The following is a 26,325-nucleotide window of genomic DNA, read 5'->3' as shown; positions in this document are numbered from 1 at the left end:
GGTTGCAGTGAGCTCAGATCATGCCATTGCACTCTAGCTTGGGCAACAAGAGCGAAACTCCGTCTCAAAAAAAAAAAAAAAAAAAAAAGAATTTACCACATATGAATTTTCTGAAAAGCTATCAGTTTTATTAGAGGTCTTTAAAGGCAGAGCCTTATTCTTTACAAGATGTACCTTTAAAACTGAAGACTATCCCTGTCTCTACAAAAAATACAAAAATTAGTCAGGTGTGGTAGCATGTACATCTAGTCCCAGCTACTCAGGAGGCTAAGGTGGGATCCCTTGAACCAGGGAGGTAGAGGTTTCAGGGAACTGAGATCACGCCACTGTACCCCTGCTTGGGTGATAGAGTGAGATTCCATTCAAAAAAGGAAAAAAAAAAAAAAAGCACGGGCTATTAATTGCATGAAAAATGGTATGTCAGATGGCTGACACGATAGAAATTCACTTTCAAAGACTTTATGAAATCATTTAGTTCACTTTTGACTATGTTAAAACATGCAAAGAAATACAACCCTAAATATTTGTGTTAATTTGAGGGCAGATTCCTGAGAGAAGGTCTATACTCATCTTCTTCATATTTATTACTTCTCAAGTTGTTTCTAAGGTTACATGTATTTTCTAAGACCAGAGCAATTAGGGAATAAAATTGCTTTAAAATTTACTTTCCCAATAGCATGTGGGCTAAATTCAACATGGTTTTTATTTTACTTGCTTCATCAAGATTTCTCAATTTATTAATTCTTCAAATTTTCTCTAAAATTTTACTTTCAGCTGAGTACTATTATTAGCAGAGGCTCTGAAGCCAGACTAGAAGCTCTCAAACCTTTACTCTACCTCTTATGAGCTGTGCAAACCCTCATGCCTCGAGGTCATTATCTGTAAAATTCATAGGTTGCTGAGATTAAATGGAACAAATGTGAAGTATGTAGAACAGTGCTTTGCACAGACTAAGTGCCTAAATTCAACAAGTCTTCTCATTTTATTCTCCTTGGGACTTGAGTCTAGATCCGTCCTGCTAGGCCCTCTGTTCAGCTTCACACTGCTATGAAGACAAGAAAGGTTGATGGGTATGTAAAACATTCCAACAAGTTTATGTGACGGTCTGTAATAGTCATTCTGGACGTTAGTTTCTCACAGTTGTTTTCTCATTTTATAAGTTCCTGTATCCAGTGTTATAAATTTCAGTTCCACACTGGAGAATGTAGAAATAAATGATTACATCTGTAATGATCACATTACAGATACAACCAAAGATATAACCTATATCCTGGAAAAAAAAGACAGAGCTTTTTTTTTTCTTAAATAGAGATGGGGTACTGCTATGCTGCCCAGGTTGGTCTTGAATTCCTGGGCTCAAGCGATCCTCCAGTCTCAGCCTCTCAAATATATCCTCTTGGGGTGTAGGCCTTTATCACTAACTGTCCACTGTATCTGAATCTGGCAATGACACCCTCATTATACATAGATTTTAGAGATCTGAAAAAAAGCTCCAAAAGGTTTTTATCACCATCCATATCATCGTCTGATTAAGGCCACAGCTTGCTTGCTAAGTTTTCCTGTTAACACTTCTATCAAGGCCTTCTCAGGAGGATATTTGGTTGAAGCTGTGAATGTTGCAGGAGCTGCACAGCCACCAGCACAAGGGACAGAGGTCACACATTCCAGCCACCAACAATAACCAAATTGTTCTGCAAACTGAGTGACAAATGTAATAGTATGGCATAAAATTTGTGAGTTATCTGATACTTGTCTTCAAGTTGGCTTTTAAGTTCAGCACTCATGCTGTTTTATAGAAACAAGTCCATGAACATGAAGGTTTTTAGCATTTACCATTTGTAGTTATGCTCACATGACAGATTATCTTATAAATGTGTATGTTTCTCCTTCCCTTTCATGCTTTCAGGACTATATTCCCTCTATTATATTCTCCCTAAATAGGACTTCACATACATCCTTTTCTTCTTTGCATAGGTGAAGGTGGGAGCTCCTGCACGATAGAAATCATTGCTTACAAAGAAGATATCATATATAGGAAGAAACCAAGTAGCTAGTCCTGTTCCCTCCATGAACCTTGCTCCTGTAGCAAAAGCCACCACCACCTTTCACAAATAATTACTTCCCTCTGGGTTTTCCCTGATACTGAAAAAAGAAATTATAGCAACTATGGTATGAAGAACATTGACTTTCCCTTTCAGGGTAGGAGATTCCCTTTTATTTCATGCCCATAGCTTAGAAGTAGTGATCAGTGAAGCAATCTCAGACTAGCGAGGCAATTTCTACAAGTCCTAGGTTGTGAGAAAAACTACAAGCCTCGGCCGGGCGTGGTGGCTCACGCCTGTAATCCCAGCACTTTGGGAGGCCGAGGTGGCCAGATTACGAGGTCAGGAGATCAAGACCATCCTGGCTAACACAGTGAAACCCCGTCTCTACTAAAAATACAAAAAATTAGCTGGGCGTGGTGGCGGGCGCCTGTAGTCTCAGCTACTCGGGAGGCTGAGGCAGGAGAATGGCGTGAACCTGGGAGGCGACGCTTGTAGTGAGCCGAGATTGCGCCACTGCCCTCCAGCCTGGGTGACAAAGGGAGACTCTGTCTCCAAAAAAAAAAAAACAACAACAAACAACAAACCTCAATATTATTAAAAACACAGGGAGGGAGGGTCTTTCTTGATCTCTACTGTTCAAGTATTTATTTCAAGCCTCTAAAAATATGTTTGACTGAAATAATTCAATTTTGTTTTCTCACCAGTGACAATTTCATTAATGTTTGTTTCCAAAGGTAATAGGATATTGGTGGAGAAAATTTCTAGTGCTTGTTCTGTGTTCAAAGATTAAATAAGGGAAAAATAATCTGAATCTATCAAGTTCCAAGGAAATAAGGAACAGAAAAACTCCAAAGAGCCAAGAATAAAATGTTGTTTTGCGGGGTAATTTGCTGCTTTTATTTTTATTTTTTAAACTTTTGGATGTCAGACAGTTTATTTCAAGAGTACCTGCCATAGTAATGTGTAAAAAGTATGTGTTGGAAACTTAATCCCTAATGCAGAGGTGGGGCCTAATGTAAGGGTTTGGGTCATGAGGACTCCAGTAATCTATGAATTAATCCAGGAATAGACTAACGCTGATTACAAAAGGGCTTGAGGCCATGAATTGGATTTCTTGCTCTCTCTCTTTCTCACCATGTGATGCCGGCCTTCTGCATGTTACGATGCAGTAAGAAGGCCCTCACCAGATGCCAGCCCCCCAATCTTGGACTTCCCAGCCTCCAGTACTGTAGAAAATAAACCCCTGTTCTTTATAAATTAGCCAGTCTCAGGTGTTCTGTGATAGCAACATGAAATGGCTTACATTAAACAGCATCCTACATTAAAATAAAAAACAATGAAAAAGTATGGTATGGAGGCCTGAAAACATGCAAACACATGAAGATCATTTAAAAGCAGATAGCAGATTCTAAATATAGTTTGGTTTTCCAGACAAATGTAGTATCTCAAGTGTAGGAAACAGAAAACTAGCCCTCATTATCTTTCTAGAGAGAAAAGAAAATAAAAATGGTGCTTCTGAAGTTTCTACAAGCAAAAGAACAAGAGGCTCCATGGGAATAAATGTGCACTGGCGAGGCAGGATTCTGTGACAAGCACAGCACTGGAGAGGGTGGATGAAAAGAACCAACATGACACTGGAAATGTTTCTAAGATGGTGTTCAAAGAATGAATGTGGCTCTCCTAAAATTCCTGCCATGTGACCTCATTCTCCTGGGAGGCAATGGCATGATATGTTTGATGGCTTAAAGTAACTGGAACAGGAGGAATCTTTTCCTCAGTCACTGACTGCATTTTCCCCAAGGTTCTTTGCCACCTGTCCTCCAAAGAGCTGTTTAATTCAGCTCTGCACCAAGATATTCAACATAAACCTCTTTCCAAAATAACTCCCAAATGTGAAAATTAGGCCGAGGCAATTGGTTAGACCCAGAGCTCAGAGTTTAACTGCAGAGGCTGTCACATTAATGAGGAAGAGGACAAAGGAAAATGATCCTAGCACCTAAAAGGCAAAGACAGAGGAAAGACATTGGCTCCCGGTTATGTTGCCTAGAACGGTGTATTAAGCATGTCTTTTTATTTATGTATTTTTGATTTTAGGCATCTTAAGGCCTTGTTGACACTGACAGGACTGCCCCTCCCAGGGTTATCCAATTCCTAGAGAGAATAACACGCCTTCCATGTGGAAATCAACCAATTCAGAACTCACACCTGCAGTCACCTCCTGTACTCTTACTCTCTAGGCCACTATTCTCTATATTCTCTATTCACTATATTACCTGTGAAAGAAGTATCTCCTGTACACTTACTCTCTGGGCCACTATTCTCCTGCCCCAGTCACCTCAGGGCCAGGACAACAGACCCTAAGCCCGGCCCCTAAGCCCTAAAGAAATTATTCCATCTAGCCATTCCTAATCCTGATGCTCTGTCTTGCCCATTCCTTCCTGCAGAAACCACAATAAAGGTTCTTGCCCACGTTTTCTGCTTGCTCCTCTGCCTCCTGATGCTGGTGCTTTCCCACTGCTCTCCCGCTTCATATGCCACACCCCCACCCCACCCCGATTTGCCTTTCTGATGGCAATCATCTGATCTTTTATAACAGACCTCTGAAGAGGACTCTGAACCCTAACATGACTCATCCTTGTTTTCTATCTAGCTCTCTATATTACCTGTGAAAGAAGTACTGTTGAGCAAAAATGAGAACTTTTATAGTGAATCTGGTAAAAATACACATTTTTAAATTATGAAGATATTCACATACCATAAAATTTACTCTTTTAAAATGTACAAATCATGGTGTTTAGGATATCTGTAAATTGTGCAACTATCACCAATTCCATAACATTTTACGTCTCTAAAAGGGAACCTCGTATCCATTTTCCATTCCTTGCTAGTATTAGGGAACCACTAATTACATCCTGTCTCTATGCATTTGCTTTTTCTGGACATTTCATATAAATAGAATCATACTGTATATGGTCTGTTGTAACTGGCATCTTCCACTTGAGACAACATTTTAAGGTTAATCCATGTAGCATTTATAAGTTTTTTTTTTTTGTTTTTTTTTGTTTTTTTTTTTTTTGAGGCGGAGTCTCGCTCTGTCGCCCAGGCTGGAGTGCAGTGGCCAGATCTCAGCTCACTGCAAGCTCCGCCTCCCGGGTTTGCGCCATTCTCCTGCCTCAGCCTCCCGAGTAGCTGGGACTACAGGCGCCCGCCACCTCGCCCGGCTAGTTTTTGTATTTTTAGTAGAGACGGGGTTTCACCGTGTTAGCCAGGATGGTCTCGATCTCCTGACCTCGTGATCCGCCCGTCTCGGCCTCCCAAAGTGCTGGGATTACAGGCTTGAGCCACCGCGCCCGGCCGCATTTATAAGTTTTTATTCCTTTTTCTCGACATATAATATTTCATTGCATGAACATACCACATTTTGTTTATCGATTCAGTTGATGGACATTTAGGTTGTCTCAAATTTTTTGGCTACTATGAATAATGCTGTTATGGACAAAGATGTACAGGTTTTTGTGCAGACACACATTTTCAATTTTCTTGAATTATAAAAACTTGGAGTAGAACTAGTGGGTCATATAGCGACCAAATTCTTTTAAAAACATGACTGATACAAAAAGACTTTTAAAAGTTTGTGGAAAAATGGAATTAAAAGAAAAAATTTTATTTCAACCTAAGCTCTACCAAGTTCAATTTTATAATCAATGATAGCAGTCATTTAATCCATCCTAAAGAACTGAGGGTCCTGAGAATTTTACCATGGCAATGCAGTAGTTTTTACACTCTTAACTGAAGAAAATGGGTGTCCTTTACAGATTCTTTAAGATTAGGAAACAAAAAGAAGTCAGAGCCACCAAACCAGGACTGTAAGGTGTATGCTTAATGATTCTCTGCCAAAACTCTAAAAAAATTGCACTTGTTTGATGAGAATAATGAGCAAGAACATTGTCATGGTTTAGAAAGACTCTTTGGAGAAGCTTTCCTGGGTGTTTTTCTGTGAAACTCTTTGGCTAGCTTTCTCAAAATCATCTCATAATAAGCAGATGTTATTGTTCTTTGGCCCTCGAGAAAGTCAGCAGGCATATTGTTTTGAGCATCCCAAAAAACCCTTGCCATGACCTTTGCTCGACTGGATCTCTTTTGCTTTGACTGGACCACTTCCACCTGTTGGTAACCATTGTTCTGATTGTATTTTGTCTTCAGGATTGTACTGGGAAAGCCATGTTTCATCTCCTGTTACAATTTTTTGTAGAAATGCTTTAGAAGCTTGATGCCACTTATTTAAGATTTCCACCAAAACTTCTGCTCTTGTCTGCAGCTGATGTGGGTGCAACATTTTTGGTACCCATTGAGTGGAAAGTTGCTCAACTTTAATTTTTTGGTCAGACTTGTGCAAGATGAACCCCACTGAGATGTCTGTGGTATTGGCTACTGCTTCCGCTGTTCACTGTCAGTCCTCTTCAATTAGGGCAGGAACGAGATGAATTTTTTCCTAGCGAAAGGATGTGGATGGTTTGCTGCTGCAGGTTTCACCTTCAACATGTCTTGACCCTTCTTAAAATCAGTTACCCATTTGTAAACTGCTGATTTCTTTGTGGCACTGTCTCCATTAACTTTTCATGAAGAATCAATGATTTTGTCATTTTTGCATCCAAGCTTCACCGTAAGTTTGATGTTTGTTCTTGCTTCAATTTTAACAGAATTCATGTTGCTTTGATTCAACCTGATGTCTTTATTTTTTATTTATTTATTTTTCTGAGACAGGGTCTCACTCTGTCACCCAGGCTGGGTAGCATGGTCATAGCTCAGTGCAGCCTTGGAACTCCTTGGCTCAAGAGATCCTCCTGCCTCAGCCTCTTAAGTAGCTACGACTACAGGTGCAAGCTACCATGCCCAGCTAATTTTTAAATTTTTTGTAGAGACAGGGAGGTCTCTGTATGTTGCCCAGGCTGGTCTTGAACTCCTAAGCTCAAGCCATCTTCCTGTCTCCAATTCCCAAAGTGCTGGTATTAGAGGTATGAGCCACTGTGCCTGGCCTCAAACTGATGTCTTACCCTTCTTAGTGCCTCAAACCAGATACTGTTCGGATATGTTATAATAAGTTACTATGGGTTTATTTTATTGCAAAATGCTTTGAAATCTATGCATAGTTTTTTCACAATATGCATTTTCCATGAACTTTGTCAAGACCCCTTGTACTGAACACCCCTCTGCATGACAATTAGTTCCTAAGTTTTCCTTTCAATGGAGACTGGAAACAGACACAGAAGTCTCTAAGCCCCCATGACAACTCATGCTATGGTGGGTGAGATGACTGCCTTGCAGCAGAAAAGTCAGACATGAATAACATCGTAAGAATGTACTGTATGCCAGTCACCAGGCAGCCTTTTCACCCATGTGTCTGTTTCTCTTTAATAACAATCAGAATGAAAGCTAATGTTTATTAAGCTACCATTCGATGTTAGCTTATTCTTTGTCAATGCATATTATTATTATGATTCTTATTATCATCTTATTAGATATAGAAAGGAACTGAAATTCATTAGGATAACAAAGAGTAAAGGTCAGGCGGACAGAGTCCAAAAAAAAAAAAATAGTCTGGATGCCCCAGGAAGTGCTCTTATATTTGAGATAAGCCTCAGACTGTCATTTCCAGGAAGTGAAGAAAGGGCCAAGGACTGACTGCAGTGAGTAAGAACTATCTAGAGAACTCATGTACTTTTCCCATAGATATTTTAGACACAAGTCTTACAACCAGGCCTATATATATTTTTAGCCTAGAAAGATTAAAAGTAGTGACTACAGAGGATTAGGAAGAGAATTGATGTCAGGAAATGACACACCAAGAAAATATCCAGGAAATGGTACCCAGTTACCTGAGAATGAAAGAGAAAATCTGAAACAAGCAAAAGGAGCATTTCCGAAAGTATCATATCCCACATGTGTAAAGTTAAATTGTCAGTGTGTGCTACTGAAGTAAATTATACCGTCAAAGGATCCTTGGGGTGTTGCTTAGTCAGCCGTAAACCTTTGTGGCCAGTGGCTCCTTTGCCTGAGATCTGCTTGGGCCTGCTGGGCTCATTCTGCCCATTTGGCCTGGCAGGCTACGCTTGGCTTGTGCTACCAGCCCAGATCCCACATCTGCCAAGGGCGAGCCTGGAGCAGCAAGGGGTACGTGAATGAGCAAGCATGGGTTCTGGGTCATGCGCACAGCCAGGCATGCCGGCTACAGCAAGGGGAGCATTTCCAGGCACCAGCATGGGTGCCGGCTCCCTGCAAAGCTATGGCTGGACCAAGCATACCACAAGCGGCTTCCACTGCTGGCACTGGGGAACATGTAGGGCCACACCAAGCCACCCTCAGCACCCCCTTGGCTTCCCTCCCATGATCATTGGCACCCAAAGTCTAGAAGAGGCTGAGACACCAGGGGGCTGGCATATCAGCGCTGTCCCAAGTGTGTGCACACCCTGCTGGTTTGCAACAGCACCCAGGCTTGGCCCCAAATTTGCTCCGAAATCGGAATGGGCATTGGGAGTGGGGAGAGGCCAGGCAGTGGGAGCAGGCATTTCTGAGCCTGCAGGGGTACGGGGGCTTCCCAGGAATGCCTGGGTCAGCAGCTGCGACTGGGTAGCTGCCCTGGCCATGCCTCTCCTGCTGCAACCAGCATCATTGCAGCACCACTCCAGATGGGCCACTACTGCCGGCCACCCATACCAAGTATACAGAAAAATTACAGAAAAATACGTTACTTAGAATATTTCCCTAAATGGAATCTCTAAATGGAATATTCCCTAAATGGAATGTTGACTGAAACAGGTTAGATATAATTGCTTTGGTGAATAAGGAAACATTCTACTTTTCCAAGCTGTATACAACTATTTTTATATATCATTCCTTTTTTTAGATGGAGTCTCGCTCTGTCGATCTCAGCTCACTACAACCTCCACTTCCCAGGTCCAAGCAATTCTCCTGCCTCGTCCTCTTGAGTAGTTGGGATTACAGGCACCTGCCACCACACTCAGCTAATTTTTGTATTTTTAGTAGACTGGTCTCAAACTCCTGACCTCAGGAGATTCACTTGCCTCAGCCTCCCAAAGTGCTGGCATTACAGGCATGAGCCACCGTGCCCAGCCACATTTTTATATATAGTTCTTTCTTTTTTTTTTTTTTTTTTTTGAGATGGAGTCTCGCTCTGTTGCCCAGGCTGGAGTGCAGTGGTGCCATCTCGGTTCACTGCAAGCTCTGCCTCCTGGGTTCATGCCATTCTCCTGCCTCAGCCTCCCGAGTAGCTGGGACTACAGGCGCCTGCCACCATGCCTGGCTAATTTTTTGTATTTTTAGTAGAGATGGGGTTTCACCGTGTTAGCCAGGATGGTCTTGATCTCCTAACCTCATGATCTGCCCGCCTCAGCCTCCCAAAGTGCTGGGATTACAGGTGTGAGCCACCACACCCAGCCTATAGTTCTTACATGACTTGCAACACTATAATACTCACTAAGAAAAGGTAGCGTTCTTGTGCTGATGTGTTCCGAGCAGCTAGTTTGAGGATCTGTCCTTCTTTTATTAGTTCATTTGAAGGGTTTACAATGTCTTCTTCTTCTCCCAACATTTCATAAATCTCTAAGAGTTTCTTTAGGTTCTCCTAGGAAATTAAAACAGCAAGATCACATACAGGCAGGTTTCAACCTAGTAGCTTTAATAATACTATGACCTTAACTAAAATGTAAATTCAGAAGGGATTAGGAGTAAGCATACATTTTGATATAAATTCCATCAGTTATTAGCAAGTTCAGAGAGTTATTCCAGATAACATTAAACATTTCATAAACATTCTTTTTGGTTCATCTATTTCAATTCACTTTGGTCCAAATCTACATAGTATTGAGGCAGTATTATTGATAATTGTCTAATCAGAAGGCTCCTGTCTCCTCCGAAAACCACTTACCATTTTTCTTATTGCACTATTAGAATGGCTTGCTGCTGTAGATATAATTTCAAGTGATTCTAAATGGGAAAAAAAGAAAAGTAAATAAATATGCTTTATCCTTTCTGTGCTTCTATATAGCTGAATAACTTACTAAATTAAGAGGTCTGAGACCAAAGATACAACAAAAATAGTGGCATTTTCCATTTATAAATGGTATACTTTCTAAAGTTCATTTGTAAGCAGATTACTTGAAACTTCGTATTTCCTTATAAAAAGTCGTACATGATGATTAGGCTCACAGGTTTAATTAATCCCTAATGAACCATCAAAATTAATAAGCAGAGATAGAAACATCACTGCTTTTCCTTAGTTCATCTCTTGAACTGTGGCCCCAGCCCAACTTATTTTGTCTCCCCCTATCCTGGATCCTGTATTGAGTGCACAGAATTGCCCAAATCAGAATAGTTCTCCAAAATGTAAACAAAAATTCAGTTTCTTCTATACTCAAAGACTTTGAAACTTACAGCGTACACTAACTCCATACTAGGTACTTTGCCAGGTACTTACAGTATCAATTCTTACACAGCCTTAAACCGTTAAGTATTTTAGCTTCATTTGGCAGATGAATGAAATGGGGAAGTAATACAACTTGGCTGAGGTCACACAGCTATGCTATTGGAGGGCCAGATTTAAACCCAGGTTTCTGACTCAAAAGTTCTAAAATATTTCAGGAGTAGTAAGTATTTTACTAGTTGTATGAGCAAATTAACCACTAAGCATAGCCTACTTTCTTTGGGAAAATACAGTCACAATTCTAGCCTGGGTCAGGTAAAAGGGAATCTTCTGAGGCCAGTGTTGGAGGGTTTTGTTGCTGGGGCAGCTGGGAATGGGAACTCTTTGGTGTGGACATCATAGGAGCTCCAGGGGCTGCTAGTGAAGTGCTGTGGATGCCAAGACCTCTTGCGGGACTGACCTCAGGGAAAACCTCTCAATCCTAAATCATGTCCCGTTTTCTTCCTTTCTTTTTTGTTTTGTGAATACTGGCCTGCCTAATTCTGTTACCACAAAAACCCTGAGACTTTTCAACTACATTTTTTTGTCTTCTGTGTACTGCTGGACAGAATGCACTTTTGCTGCTTTCACTTCTACTTTTAGGTCACCAAAAGCCCTTCTTCTGTGATCTCTTTAGAATTTTAGTGTAAGTAGCAATGAAAAACAAACAAACAAAAAGGAATAAAATGCCATACCATGTCGCCAACTTTTTCATTTTTGACACGGGCATCTAAGGGGACACCAAAGTCTGAGTATAGAAGAAACTGAATTTTAATTTACATTTTAAAGAACTATTCTGATGTGGGCGATGCTGTGCACTTGATACAGGATCCAGGATACAGGAAGACAAAATAAGATGGGATGAAGCCACTGCTCTAGAGATGAGTTTGAGGAAGAGCAGTGGTGTTTCCACCCCCACCCCCACCACTAGATCTGCCACTCAAATCAAGCAGTCAGGCGAGATGGATAGAAATGTAGACAGGGCAGAGTTCCCAGGAAGTAGTTGGTTTGAGGAGATGGCAAGTCGAGTTCATTCTACACTATGGAAGGGGCGAATGGAGAAGTGAAGTTTCTGTGGTCAGAGTCACTCAAATGGTGGGAGAAACACATCTGAGATAGCCTGTGTTCTAGAAAAGACTAAGGATCAGGGCCAGGAGCAGTGGCTCACGCCTGTAATCCCAGCACTTTGGGAGGCCGAGGTAGGTGGATCATCTGAAGTCAGGAGTTTAAGACCAGCCTGGCCAACATGGTGAAAACCCGTCTCTATTAAAATTACAAAAATTAGCTGAATGGCTTGAACTCAGGAGGTGGAGTTTGCAGCAAGCCAAGATCGTGCCATTGCACTCTAGCCTGGGCAACAGAGTGAGACTCTGTCTCAAAACAATAATAATAATTAAAAAAGAAAAGGTTAAGGATCCAAGACAAAAAATGTTTTATGTACTTCATCTCTCATCAAGGTTCACTTATGACAAAAAACAAGAAATTACAAGGGAAAGTAGCAATGTTTTAAGGTTGTACCATTAAAGTACCATTACTGCTTGTTGAATATGAAGCCACTGTTATTTCTTAAATTTTCATTCATGCCTTTACAGTTGATTCATAAAAGTACAGAAAAAGGTAAAGTATTATTGAAACTTGTAAGCCTTTAAAAAAACCTTTTCATTATAATCTAATGAAAAAATAAGACATCTAACAGAATTGAAATAAAGTTTTCTTGGAGAAAATGTTACTGGATAATAAAAAGCACCATTTCCTGTTATAGTAGGCATGTTAGGGCAGGTGGAACCAACTCTGCTTAGGTTATTTTTACATAGTGAATGTCACCTTAGCTTTCTTGGTATGCACCAACCTATCTAATTAAACAGCAGCACTTGTAATTCTGAATGGTTGTATTCTTCCTCTGACAAGGAAATTGTGTATTGCTATTCTAGATGTCTTTAAGTCTATAATTTTATATTTCAGAGCCAGTGACTAACATGAAACCAGAAAAATAAATGTGATTTGCACTGCTCTAAACTTGTCATTTTGGCTCAAAAGTGACTTGCCTAACTGAGGTGATGATAACAATTTCCAACGAAATTATCTTCTAACAGCAACATTTGACTAAAGTAGCTGTGAGATATATTTCCCTTTGAAACCATAAGGCTGCTTGGCCACTTGATTATTCCATAATAGGGAGAAAACAAAAAAAGCATTTACTTTTAGCATCATTCCAGTCCAGGGAATCAGGAGGCAATTTCCTTAGATAGTCCTTAAGGAGCATCTCATACCGGGGAATCCGCTGAACAGGTTCTAGCATGTGATGCTGCAAAGTTAAGCTCCCACAGATTTTCTGTTTCTGTAATGAGAAAGGTTTTCTAAGAAACATTTAAAAATTAGGTTAGCAAGTCTAAAAACTCACTGCAAAACAGAACTTTCGTCAAGGACAATATTTTTTGACAAAGTTGTCCATCACCTGCATGAAATGCAGATTTCTGGCCCGGCGCAGTGTCTCACACCTGTAATCCCAGCACTTTGGGAGGCTGAGATGGGTAGATCACCTGAGGGGAGGGTTTGAGACCAGCCTGGCCAACATGGCAAAACCCTGCCTCTACTAAAAACACAAAAATTAGCCAGGCATGGTGGCACACACCTGTAGGCCCAGCTATGCGGAGGCTGAGGCTGAGGCAGGAGAATTGCTTGAACCTAGGAGGCAGAAGTTTCAGTGAGCCAAGATCATGTCACTTAGCCTGGGTGAAGAGTGAGACTCCATCTCAAAAAAATAAAAAAAAAATGGCCAGGCGCGGTGGCTCAAGCCTGTAATCCCAGCACTTTGGGAGGCCGAGACGGGTGGATCATGAGGTCAGAAGATCGAGACCATCCTGGCTAACACGGTGAAACCCCGTCTCTACTAAAAAATACAAAAAACTAGCCGGGCGAGGTGGCGGGTGCCTGTAGTCCCAGTTACTTGGGAGGCTGAGGCAGGAGAATAGCGTAAACCCGGGAGGCGGAGCTTGCAGTGAGCTGAGATCTGGCCACTGCACTCCAGCCTGGGCAACAGAGCAAGACTCTGTCTCAATAAATAAATAAATAAATAAATAAATAAATAAATAAATAAATAAATAAAAATTTAAAAATTAGAAAAAAAAAGCAGACTTCTGAACCCCACTTCAATCTATAACATCACAATCTTTGGGGAAGGAGATGGAGAATACGCATTTTTTTCTTCTTTTTTTGAGATAGAGTCTCACTCTGTTGCCCAGGCACACAGTGGTGTGATCTCACTGCAACCTCTGCCTCCTGGGCCCAAATGGTCCTCCCACCTCAGCCTTCCAAGTAGCTATAGGCACGTGCCACCATTCCCAGCTACAGAATATGCATTTAAAAACAGCTGATATTTCTATAACACTGAAGTTGAGAACTACCAATCTGGTGTAACAGAAAGGGGGAAAAAAATCAAGCAGAATTTTAAGCAAGAAAATTCCAGATTGCTGACAACCACTTCAATTAGTCACTACAAGGGTTTGTGAAGTCACATCATTAAATCATTCTATAGAGATGTTTCAAAAGATGTGCCTATTTAATGAGGTTTGCTAAGAACAACTGTATTAAATGACTTTGGACTCAGCAGAAACTATTTCATAATAAGGCTATGATAAATGTCATTGCCTTTGAACTTAAAAAGACTCCACAAAGAAGAATAACAAGATCTGGGCATCTTATCTGTCAGAAAATTTTAATTTTTCATCAATTCAAAGCATTCTTTTTCATTAGAAACCAAATTCTGTAAATAGAACTCCATTTCTTAGGACAAAATTAAGTCCGTATCACTTGCTTCCAAGAAGCTGTTAACAAAAGAGAGGAAAAAATAAGAAATGTTCTTGTTCCTGTTAAACAAAGCAGAAATCCCATTAAAATATATACTGAACTCACACCATGATCAGGACACTGCAAGGCATCAAAACTATCTTAAGACATAGTGTTTGCATTTGAAGCAAACAAGTAACTAAAGGCTTCACAGAGAAGGGAACATTTAATGCAACCTCTGATGAGTGCAGGTTTTGGAGAAAAAGACAGACTAGGGAGCAACCCCAGGAGCAGAAACCTGAGAGAACAGGCCCATGGTAATGAAGCATGAAGTATGTTCAGTGAAAGGGACAGAGAGGTTTTCTCGGCAAAAAAGATTAGCGGGAAATAGAAGATGTAAAGTAAAGGTAATATGAGGTAATGATGTCAAGGTGAGTTTAGATTTGTTTCATCTAATATAGATTTTTGTGCATGACAGTTGTATCATTAGATCTGAGCTCTATTAGATTAACTTACTACAGTGTAGCTTCAGGGGGACGGGGAAAACTAGTTTGGAAGTTGTTACGACAGACCAGGAAGAAAATAATAAGGGCCTGAAATTGGCATAGAAGTTGAGAGAATAATAGCTTTCCTTAATAAAGTTTAAGATATTAATTATATAAATTTAAATATGTCATTTGATTTTCCCAAAATCTATTATGTACATCAAGGAAAGTATTACTGATCCTAAATATTTTACATGAAGAAACTGTGGCTTTCTAAGATCAAGTGACTGTAAGTGGCAGACTTAGAATTCTAAACTAGGTTACTTGATTCCCAATCTACCACTCTTTTCATAAGCCATGTCGTTTGGTCACAATATGGAGAAGACAGACATTGTAGAGACAGAATTCAGAGGATGATAAGACAATAACTACCACTATCACCACCATCACCACTATCATTTAGTGAGCACTTACCATGCAACAAGCACTATGCTAAGCAATTGGAATATAATATTTCACAGGCAAATGAACACATACAGAGAATAAAGACGTAACAAATCAAAGATAAAGCTAAGTTGTCAAGCTCTGGTAAATGACAGGATAATGGTGTCACCTAATAAATCCAATACATATCAGAATAATTATCTACTCTATGCAAGGCCTAAAAAGTTAGATGGAAAAATGCTTGGGAGCTAAAAAGAGGAAAAAATGTTGACTTTGTTTGGATGACAAGATGTTCACATGCTCAGCTATTTGTACCTGGAGTTTGGGAGTAGAGAACTAGACTAGAAACAGCAACCCTAGAGGAAACTGTCTGGCAAGATAGTTAAAGGCATGCGGGAATAAGATATCACTGAAAAGCATGAAAAGAAAGATTGTAGAAGGCAAACTTTATGCTCTGCCCACGTTTCAGAATTAGCAAAAGAAGCTAGTAAAAATCAAAGGAGCCCAGTAAGGTAGGTAAGTGTTTAATTACAAAAGAAAATAAGGTTAAAAAAAAAAAAAAAGGAGTGAAGAGGATGAGGCAGGCCTTTTGGCTACAGCTGAATGAAGAGACTGGCAAATCCTCCCTGTTAAAAGCAGCTTATAGGCCAGGTACAGTGGCTCATGCCTGTAATCTCAGCACTTTGGAAAGCTGAGGTTGGGGGATCATTTGAGGCCAGGAGTTTGAGACCAGCCTGGCCAACATGGCGAAACCCCGTCTCTACTAAAAGTACAAAAATTAGCCAGGTGTAGTGGCACACACCTGTAATCCCAGCTACTCAGGAAGCTGAGGCACAAGAATCGCTTGAACCCAGGAAGCAGAGGTTGCAGTGAGCCGAGATCATACCCCTGCACTCCAGCCTGGGGCGACAGAGCGAGACTCTTATCTCTAAAAATAAAAAAAAAAATTAAAGCAGCTATAAAGCTAGATAAAATTGACAAAACAATATCTGCATTTTAGAAATTGATTAAAAGGCATGCAACAATCTGAAATCCGTTTATGCTTTAAAAATTGTTGAACTTTGGGTAAGAACGGTGAGAATCTGTGGCATGCTAGCCTGCAGCTGCTCCTGTCCCTCTCCCAGCTCAGTCACTAGGAATGGGGCGTCAGGGTGGCATGGGCTGTGAGGACTGGCGGCTCCTCTGCTGAGGCTGAAAAGGGCTCATTCAATTTGGAATGGTGGGGAACACACACACCCAGCAACATCAGTAGAAGTGAAGATCCCTGAGATAAGCGAGGGATGAGAGCCAATAACTCTACTAGCCAGAAGTTGTGGTTGTGGATGTGAAAAATATAATAATTGAAAAGAAAAATTCACCATAGGTTCAACAGCAGATTTGAGATGACAAGAATCAGGAAACTTGAAGAAAGACTAGTAGAAATTATACAATCTGAATAATAGAAGAAAGATTGGGAGGATCACTTGAACCCAGGAGTTTGAAGCCAGCCTAGGCAACATAGCAAGATACCATATCCAAAACAAACAAAAGGAACCCACCAAAATTTGTGTAATTGGAGTAAAAAAGATTAAAAAAAAGAGAACGTGAAAAGGACAGAAAATATTTGAAGAAATAATGGCTGAAAACTTCTGAAAATGATTTAAAAAAAAATCAATCCACAAATGCAAAAAGTTCAACCAACCCTAACTAGGACAAATACAAAAAGGTCCACACCCAGACACATCATATTTAAACTGTTGAAAGCCAAAACACAGAGAAAATCTTGAAAGCAGCAAGAGAAAAGTGACTCATCACATACATGGGAATATCAATACAATCAATGGCTGGTTTCTCATCTCAAACCACAGAGGATGGAAAGCAGGAGAACCACATATTCAAAGTGCTGGCGGGGAACCCCATATACTGGTTGAGTGTAGTGGCTCATGCCTGTAATCCCAGCATTCTGGGAGGCTGAGTCGAGGTGTTCAAGACCAGCCTGGGCAACAGAGCCAGACTTTGTCTCTACAAAAAAATCTAAAATTTAGCCAGGGTGGTGGTGCATGCCTGTAGTCCCAGCTACTTGAGAGGCTGAGGTGGAAAGATTGCTTGAGCCCAGGTGTTGAAGGCTGCAGTGAGCTGTGATTGGGCCACTGCACTCTAGCCTGGGTGACAAGAGCAAGACCTTATCTCTTAAAATAATAATAATAATTATTATTATTATTATTATAGAAACAAAGGCTGGGCGTGGTGGCTCAACCCTGTAATCCTAGCACTTTGGGAGGCTGAGGTGGGCGAGTCACGAGGTCAGGAGATCGAGAACATCCTGGCTAACACGGTGAAACCCCGTCTCTACTAAAAATACAAAAAATTAGCTGCGTGTTGTGGCAGGCGCCTGTAGTCTCAGCTACAGGCTGAGGCAGGAGAATGGCGTAAGTAAACCTGGGAGGCAGAGCTTGCAGTGAGCCTAGATCGCGCCACTGCACTCAAGCCAGGGCAACAGAGCAGCGAGACTCCGTCTCAAAACAAACACAAATTATAGAAACAAAATAGAAAATAAAAAAGGAAAAACCCATATACTAGGAATTCTGAATCCAGCACTTCATTCTTCATTCATTCAGTAGTCAAGAAAAAATAAGTGTAGTCCCAGACAAAAAGACTGACAGAATTCATTGCTAGCTGGCCTACTTTCTAAGAAACAACAATCATGTATGCTGAAAGAAAGTTACTCTAGAAAGGGCAAATATAAAAGTTAGTATAAAATAGACTGATACATTTTTTCTCATATCCTTCCATAACAATTGTAGCACTGTATTATAGACTCACAACATATAAAAAATGTAATATACAGGACACTAATAGTACAGAGCATAGAGGAGGGAACAGAGCTATATTGGAACTAAGTGTCTACATTTTACAACAATTAAGGTGAGTATAATCTGAAGTACATTGTGAAAAATTAAGATGCATACTATAATCCTAAAAGCAACCACTGGAAAATAACTCAAAAAATCGTTGACAATTAGAGGAATTAAAATGGTACAATTAAAAAAATTCCTATGACACAAAATAAGACAGTCAAGGAGCAAAAGAAGTCCCACGCCAAGAATCTTAGATGATCTAAAATATGCCTCTTCAATATCAACTGTATCAAAGAATATGATATTAACAATTTTGACTAGAGAATCAAGTGGAAATTATTACGGTATTATTAAAGTGTGTTATTCAGGTTTGGTGAAACAGAAGAAAACGAGGATACAGATATCAAGTGACAAAAAAAGAATGATTAGTTCCCCAAATCTCAAGGTTTACAGCAATCATTCTTTATATTCCTTCCAACAACTCAACCTCTGAAATAATGCAAGAGAGGCACAGACCCGAATGGGAACTCATTTTGTAAATTTATGTAGACCCTAATAAAAATCATCCTCTGCTGGTCTCAAAAGCAAATGGAGAAGTTATTGCTTAGTATGCAGCATGTGATTGATGTCTATTTCAGCTTTGCAGAGATGATCTTGCATAATTCGGCGTAGAATGAATTTTGGCTAGGTGTCTCAGATCTCTAGATCTCAGTTTTAGATCTAGAAGACTGTATAATTTGTATGGCAATAGTAATTTATAGCTTTGAATGAAACAGTCCTATTACCTGAATTTCTTCAACCACTGATTTGAACTGGGGAATACGTTCTGTCATGTTTTTAACCAATTCCATTGCATTATCAAATCCTTTCACATATTCTCCATACATCTTAAGGAATGGTGCCAATTTCTGAAGGATGTCTCCAATTCTAGGAGTAGTTTCCCTGTATGAAATATAGAAAAACAAGTCATTAAAAAAAAATTTTTTTTTTTTGAAACAGGGTCTCTTTCTGTCATGTAGTGCAGTGGCATGATCACAGCTCAGTGCAACCTCGACCTCCCAGGTTCAATCAATCCTCCAGCTTCAGCCCCCTCAGTAGCTGGCAAGTTTTTTGTATTTTTTGTAGAGACAGAGTTTCACCATGTTGCCCAGGCTGGTCTTGAACTCCTGGACTTAAGTGATTCGCCTGCCTTGGCCTCCTAAAGTGCTGGGATTACAGGCATGAGCTACCACGCCCGGCACATTAAGATTTTTTATAGAATGAGTGAACTGACAGGACTAGAGAAGAAGTCATCACATTCTACATACATCTTGTGCTTTATCTCATTCACCGTACTATGAGGCTGGTAGAGAACAATGTAGCACCTTTTTAAAGGGACTATAGGAATGTCATAGCAAAGAGAGATGTTCTGGAATTCTTGAAGCTCCACATGACCCGATATCTTGTCTTCACTAGCCAAATGATAGTTTGGAGAGCAGACATGAAGTCCTTTGTACCACAACTTCTATCAGTAGTCTTCAATGTAAAAATTTAGCATAAATGTCTAGTTACAGTTGTGTGTGGCATTTCTATTTCAATTTAAAAGCTGAAAAATACAGCATCTTATATGACTGCCTTAAACATATCATTTTCTATCTACTCCTCTTACCATTCTTGCATTCGTTTCTCCAGCTCTGGCAAGAGGAATTTACTATGGAAGGCATTTATTGATGAAATATTAGAAAAGATTTTATTCACCATCTCTGCTGGAAACGAGCCTCGGTTTGCTTCTTCCAACAGTTTGCAATAAAATACCTGAATAAAAGAATAATGTAAGCATTACTTCACATTTATTGGTTAACCACCTAGCACTGTGCTAGGCACATAGTGGACTCTTAGTAATTTTTTATTGAGCAATTGGAAAAGTTTACGGTTCAAGAAAATCCTTTGAAATTTAGGAGTATATGCTTTGATTTAGAAGAATCAGGAATAAGAATCAGGAAGTTTTGATTCTAATCTAGGCTATGCTCCTATCCATAGGAATATTATGGTGAAAAATTCACCTTTTCTGTGCCAGAAAATTTCCAATTGAGGTTAATAGAATTTACCCTTCCTATCCATAAGCCAGAGTTAAGAAATGTGAAAACACTTTATGTACACACAATAATTGTGGTATTTTTCACTTCTCTTTATGTTTTGAAAGCCTTATTCACTTATTACATATTTCCCTTTATTGTAGTTTGCTGATGTAAGTCTCATTTTTCCTGTTAAAACTGTATGCTCCTTGGGAAAGGGGAACATCATGATTTAGTTCCCACAACAGAACAAGTGCATAATATCTGGCCAATGAATGGACAAAGGAATATTTCAATCCTCAGATATTTACTTGCTTTTTAGTAAATAATAATGCACAGTAACATGAAACACTGATACGTAGGGGGAAAAGTCTCTTCCTACACATAATAACACGTACGTTGAAGACAAAAAAAAAAAAACAACAACACACACACACACACACAAAAACCCAAACCTTCAGTCTTAGCTATACTTCACTAAGGCTACTATACCTCTTAATTGCCATTCTGTTACATGTAAGCAGAAGGAGGTCTATTCCTTCATAATGTCCAGATGGTTGTTAATTTTTTAAATTCACCTCCACTGTATTTTCTTGAGAGGCAAAAAGAACAAAAAATTATGTCCTTAGAGGTTCCAATAGTTAGGTTAATGTAGTAATTAGGACTCTAGAATTCTAAAAGGTCAGCAACAGTGGCTAACGAGTTATTTGGCTTTAAAAAACCACATAACTTGATAAGAGAAGAGAAATACGTCCACTATGGGAATATCTAAAATTTCAGGTCTGTAATTCCCATAAGGAAGGAAAGTTGTTTCAAAGGTACAAACTTCACATTATTTGATTTTGGCTTATGATGAAATTCCTTTAAAAATGAATATGTGACCCATAAACTCATTCTTATATTTTTATTTATTTATTTATTTTTCCCATAGTAAATCTACAGGTTACTTTTGGGATTTATTTATTTATTTATTTATTTATTTTTTATTATACTTTAAGTTCTAGAGTACATGTGCATAACGTGCAGGTTTGTTACATATGTATACTTGTGCCATGTTGGTGTGCTGCACCCATCAACTCGTCAGCACCCATCAATTCATCATTTATATCAGGTATAACTCCCAATGCAATCCCTCCCCCCTACCCCCTCCCCATGATAGGCCCCAGTGTGTGATGTTCCCCTTCCCGAGTCCAAGTGATCTCATTGTTCAGTTCCCACCTATGAGTGAGAACATGCGGTGTTTGGTTTTCTGTTCTTCTGATAGTTTGCTAAGAATGATGGTTTCCAGCTGCATCCATGTCCCTACAAAGGATGCAAACTCATCCTTTTCTATGGCTGCATAGTATTCCATGGTGTATATGTGCCACATTTTCTTAATCCAGTCTGTCACAGATGGACATTTGGGTTGATTCCAAGTCTTTGCTATTGTGAATAGTGCCGCAATAAACATACGTGTGCATGTGTCTTTATAGCAGCATGATTTATAATCCTTTGGGTATATACCCAGTAGTGGGATGGCTGGGTCAAATGGTACATCTATTTCTAGATCCTTGAGGAATTGCCATACTGTTTTCCATAACGGTTGAACTAGTTTACAATCCCACCAACAGTGTAAAAGTGTTCCTATTTCTCCACATCCTCTCCAACACCTGTTGTTTCCTGACTTTTTAATGATTGCCATTCTAACTGGTGTGAGATGGTATCTCATTGTGGTTTTGATTTGCATTTCTCTGATGGCCAGTGATGATGAGCATTTTTTCATGTGTCTGTTGGCTGTATGAATGTCTTCTTTTGAGAAATGTCTGTTCATATCCTTTGCCCACTTTTTGATGGGGTTGTTTGTTTTTTTCTTGTATATTTGTTTGAGTTCTTTGTAGATTCTGGATATTAGCCCCTTGTCAGATGAGTAGATTGCAAAAATTTTCTCCCATTCTGTAGGTTGCCTGCTCACTCTGATGGTAGGCTCTTTTGCTGTGCAGAAGCTCTTTAGTTGAATTAGATCCCATTTGTCAATTTTGGCTTTTGCTGCCGTTGCTTTTGGTGTTTTAGACATGAAGTCCTTGCCCATGCCTATGTCCTCAATGGTACTACCTAGGTTTTCTTCCAAGGTTTTTATGGTATTAGGTCTAACATTTAAGTCTCTAATCCATCTTGAACTAATCTTTGTATAAGGGGTAAGGAAAGGATCCAGTTTCAGCTTTCTACTTATGGCTAGCCAATTTTCCCAGCACCATTTATTAAATAGGGAATCCTTTCCCCATTTCTTGTTTCTCTCAGGTTTGTCAAAGATCAGATGGCTGTAGATGTGTGGTATTATTTCTGAGGACTCTGTTCTGTTCCATTAGTCTGTATCTCTGTTTTGGTACCAGTACCGCCTCCAGCTTTGTCCTTTTGACTTAGGATTGTCTTGGCAATGTGGGCTCTTTTTTGGTTCCATATGAACTTTAAAGCAGTTTTTTCCAATTCTGTGAAGAAACTCATTGGTAGCTTGATGGGGATGGCATTGAATCTATAAATTACCTTGGGCAGTATGGCCATTTTCACGACATTGATTCTTCCTATCCATGAGCATGGTATGTTCTTCCATTTGTTTGTGTCCTCTTTGATTTCACTGAGCAGTGGTTTGTAGTTCTCCTTGAAGAGGTCCTTTACATCCCTTGTAAGTTGGATTCCTAGGTATTTTATTCTCTTTGAAGCAATTGTGAATGGAAGTTCATTCATGATTTGGCTCTCTGTTTGTCTGTTACTAGTGTATAAGAATGCTTGTGATTTTTGCACATTAATTTTGTATCCTGAGACTTTGCTGAAGTTGCTTATCAGCTTAAGGAGATTTTGGGCTGAGACGATGGGGTTTTCTAAATATACAATCATGTCATCTGCAAACAGGGACAATTTGACTTCTTCTTTTCCTAACTGAATACCCTTTATTTCTTTCTCTTGCCTGATTGCCCTCACCAGAACTTCCAACACTATGTTGAATAGGAGTGGTGAGAGAGGGCATCCCTGTCTTGTGCCAGTTTTCAAAGGGAATTTTTCCAGTTTTTGCCCATTCAGTATGATATTAGCTGTGGGTTTGTCATAAATAGCTCTTATTATTTTGAGGTACGTTCCATCAATACCGAATTTATTGAGCGTTTTTAGCACGAAGGGCTGTTGAATTTTGTCAAAAGCCTTTTCTGCATCTATTGAGATAATCATATGGTTCTTGTCTTTGGTTCTGTTTATATGCTGGATTACGTTTATTGATTTGCGAATGTTGAACCAGCCTTGCATCCCAGGGATGAAGCCCACTTGATCATGGTGGATAAGCTTTTTGATGTGCTGCTGAATCCGGTTTGCCAGTATTTTATTGAGGATTTTTGCATCGATGTTCATCAGGGATATTGGTCTAAAATTTTCTTTTTTTGTTGTGCCTCTGCCAGGCTTTGGTCTCAGGATGATGTTGGCCTCATAAAATGAGTTAGGGAGGATTCCCTCTGTTTCTATTGATTGGAATAGTTTCAGAAAGAATGGTACCAGCTCCTCCTTATACCTCTGGTAGAATTCAGCTGTGAATCCATCTGGTCCTGGACTTTTTTTGGCTGGCAGGCTATTAATTATTGCCTCAATTTCAGAGCCTGCTATTGGTCTATTCAGGGATTCAACTTCTTCCTGGTTTAGTCTTGGAAGAGTGTAAGTGTCCAGGAAATTATCCATTTCTTCTAGATTTTATAGTTGATTTGCGTAGAGGCGTTTATAGTATTCTCTGATGGTAGTTTGTATTTCTGTGGGGTCGGTGGTGATATCCCCTTTATCATTTTTTATTGCATCTATTTGATTCCTCTCTCTTTTCTTCTTTGTTAATCTTGCTAGCGGTCTGTCAATTTTGTTGATCTCTTCAAAAAACCAACTCCTGGATTCATTGATTTTTGGAGGGTTTTTTGTGTCTCTATCTCCTTCACTTCTGCTCTGATCTTAGTTATTTCTTGCCTTCTGCTAGCTTTTGAATGTGTTTGCTCTTGTCACTCTAGTTCTTTTAATTGTGATGTTAGAGTGTCCATTTTAGATCTTTCCTGCTTTCTCTTGTGGGCATTTAGTGCTATAAATTTCCCTCTACACACTGCTTTAAATGTGTCCCAGAGATTCTGGTATGTTGTATCTTTGTTCTCATTGGTTTCAAAGAACATCTTTATTTCTGCTTTGATTTCGTTATGTACCCAGTAGTTATTCAGGAGCAGGTTGTTCACTTTTCATGTAGTTGAGCGGTTTTGATTGAGTTTCTTAGTCCTGAGTTCTAGTTTGATTGCACTGTGGTCTGAGAGACAGTTTGTTATAATTTCTGTTCTTTTACATTTGCTGAGGAGTGCTTTACTTCCAATTATGTGGTCAATTTTGGAATAAGTGCGATGTGGTGCTGAGAAGAATGTATATTCTGTTGATTTGGGGTGGAGAGTTCTATAGATGTCTATTAGGTCCGCTTGGTGCAGAGATGAGTTCAATTCCTGGATATCCTTGTTAACCTTCTGTCTCGTTGATCTGTCTAATGTTGACAGTGGAGTGTTGAAGTCTCCCATTATTATTGTATGGGAGTCTAAGTCTCTTTGTAAGTCTCTAAGGACTTGCTTTATGAATCTGGGTGCTCCTGTATTGGGTGCATATATATTTAGGAGAGTTAGCTCTTCCTGTTGAATTGATACCTTTACCATTATGTAATGGCCTTCTTTGTCTCTTTTGATCTTTGATGGTTTAAAGTCTGTTTTATCAGACACTAGGATTGCAACCCCTGCTTTTTTTTGTTCTCCATTTGCTTGGTAGATCTTCCTCCATCCCTTTATTTTGAGCCTATGTATGTCTCTGCATGTGAGATGGGTCTCCTGAATACAGCAGACTGATGGGTCTTGACTCTTTATCCAGTTTGCCACTTTGTATCTTTTAATTGGAGCATTTAGTCCATTTACATTTAAGGTTAATATTGTTATGTGTGAACTTGATCCTGCCATTATGACATTAACTGGTTATTTTGCTTGTTAGCTGATGCAGTTTCTTCCTAGCCTCGATGGTCTTTACATTTTGGCATGTTTTTGCAATGGCTGGTACTGGTTGTTCCTTTCCATGTTTAGGGCTTCCTTCAGGGTCTCTTGTAAGGCAGGCCTGGTGGTGACAAAATCTCTAAGCATTTGCTTATCTGTAAAGGATTTTATTTCTCCTTCCCATATGAAACTTAGTTTGGCTGGATATGAAATTCTGGGTTTAAAATTCTTTTCTTTAAGAACGTTGAATATTGGACCCCACTCTCTTCTGGCTTGTAGAGTTTCTGCCGAGAGATCTGCTGTTAGTCTGATGGGCTTCCCTTTGTGGGTAACCCGACCTTTCTCTCTGGCTGCCCTTAAGATTCTTTCCTTCATTTCAACTTTGGTGAATCTGGCAATTATGTGTCTTGGAGTTGCTCTTCTCGAGGAGTATCTTTGTGGTGTTCTCTGTATTTCCTGAATTTGAATGTTGGCCTGCCCTACTAGGTTGGGGAAGTTCTCCTGGATGATACCCTGAAGAGTGTTTTCCAACTTGGTTCCATTTTCCCCCTCACTTTCAGGCACCCCAATCAGATGTAGATTTGGTCTTTTTACATAATCCCATACTTCTTGCAGGCTTTGTTCATTTCTTTTTCTTCTTTTTTCTTTTGGTTTCTCTTCTTGCTTCATTTCATTCATTTGATCCTCAATCGCTGAGACTCTTTCTTCCAGTTGATCAAGTCGGTTACTGAAGCTTGTGCATTTGTCACGTATTTCTCGTGTCATGGTTTTCATCTCTGTCATTTCGTTTATGACCTTCTCTGCATTAATTAGTCTAGCTGTCAGTTCTTCCACTCTTTTTTCAAGATTTTTAGTGTCTTTGCGCTGGGTACGTAATTCCTCGTTTAGCTCTCAGAAGTTTGATGGACTGAAGCCTTCTTCTCTCATCTCGTCAAAGTCATTCTCTGATCAGCTTTGATCCGTTGCTGGCGATGGGCTACGCTCCTTTGCAGGGGGAGATGCGCTCTTATTTTTTGAATTTCCAGCTTTTCTGCCCTGCTTCTTCCCCATCTTTGTGGTTTTATCTGCCTCTGGTCTTTGATGATGGTGACGTACTGATGGGGTTTTGGAATAGGTGTCCTTCCTGTTTGATAGTTTTCCTTCTGACAGTCAGGACCCTCAGCTGTAGGTCTGTTGGAGATTGCTT

The 26,325-nt window shown here is 39.8% G+C and overlaps 1 protein-coding gene across 6 annotated transcripts in view; it reads right to left on the bottom strand.

Annotated features, from left to right (window-relative positions):
- The window catches only part of FGD4 (FYVE, RhoGEF and PH domain containing 4), a 269,124-nt gene that overhangs the window by 26,934 nt on the left and 215,865 nt on the right, over positions 1-26,325 (bottom strand). For all 6 annotated transcript variants that reach the window (XM_030939319.1, XM_030939321.1, XM_030939323.1 and 3 more), the window contains 5 exons: positions 19,725-19,870; positions 18,862-19,018; positions 12,724-12,862; positions 9,991-10,049; positions 9,541-9,687 (listed from right to left, as the gene is read on the bottom strand). In XM_030939319.1, the coding sequence (XP_030795179.1) occupies positions 9,541-9,687; positions 9,991-10,049; positions 12,724-12,862; positions 18,862-19,018; positions 19,725-19,870 (648 nt within the window). The remainder of the gene's footprint in view (positions 1-9,540; positions 9,688-9,990; positions 10,050-12,723; positions 12,863-18,861; positions 19,019-19,724; positions 19,871-26,325) is intronic.

The sequence above is a fragment of the Rhinopithecus roxellana genome, chromosome 10 (assembly GCF_007565055.1).
Source record: "Rhinopithecus roxellana isolate Shanxi Qingling chromosome 10, ASM756505v1, whole genome shotgun sequence".
NCBI classification, from domain to species: Eukaryota; Metazoa; Chordata; class Mammalia; order Primates; family Cercopithecidae; genus Rhinopithecus; species Rhinopithecus roxellana.
The sequence above is the reverse complement of the archived record's forward strand: the minus strand, read 5'-3'. Positions and strand labels throughout refer to the sequence as shown.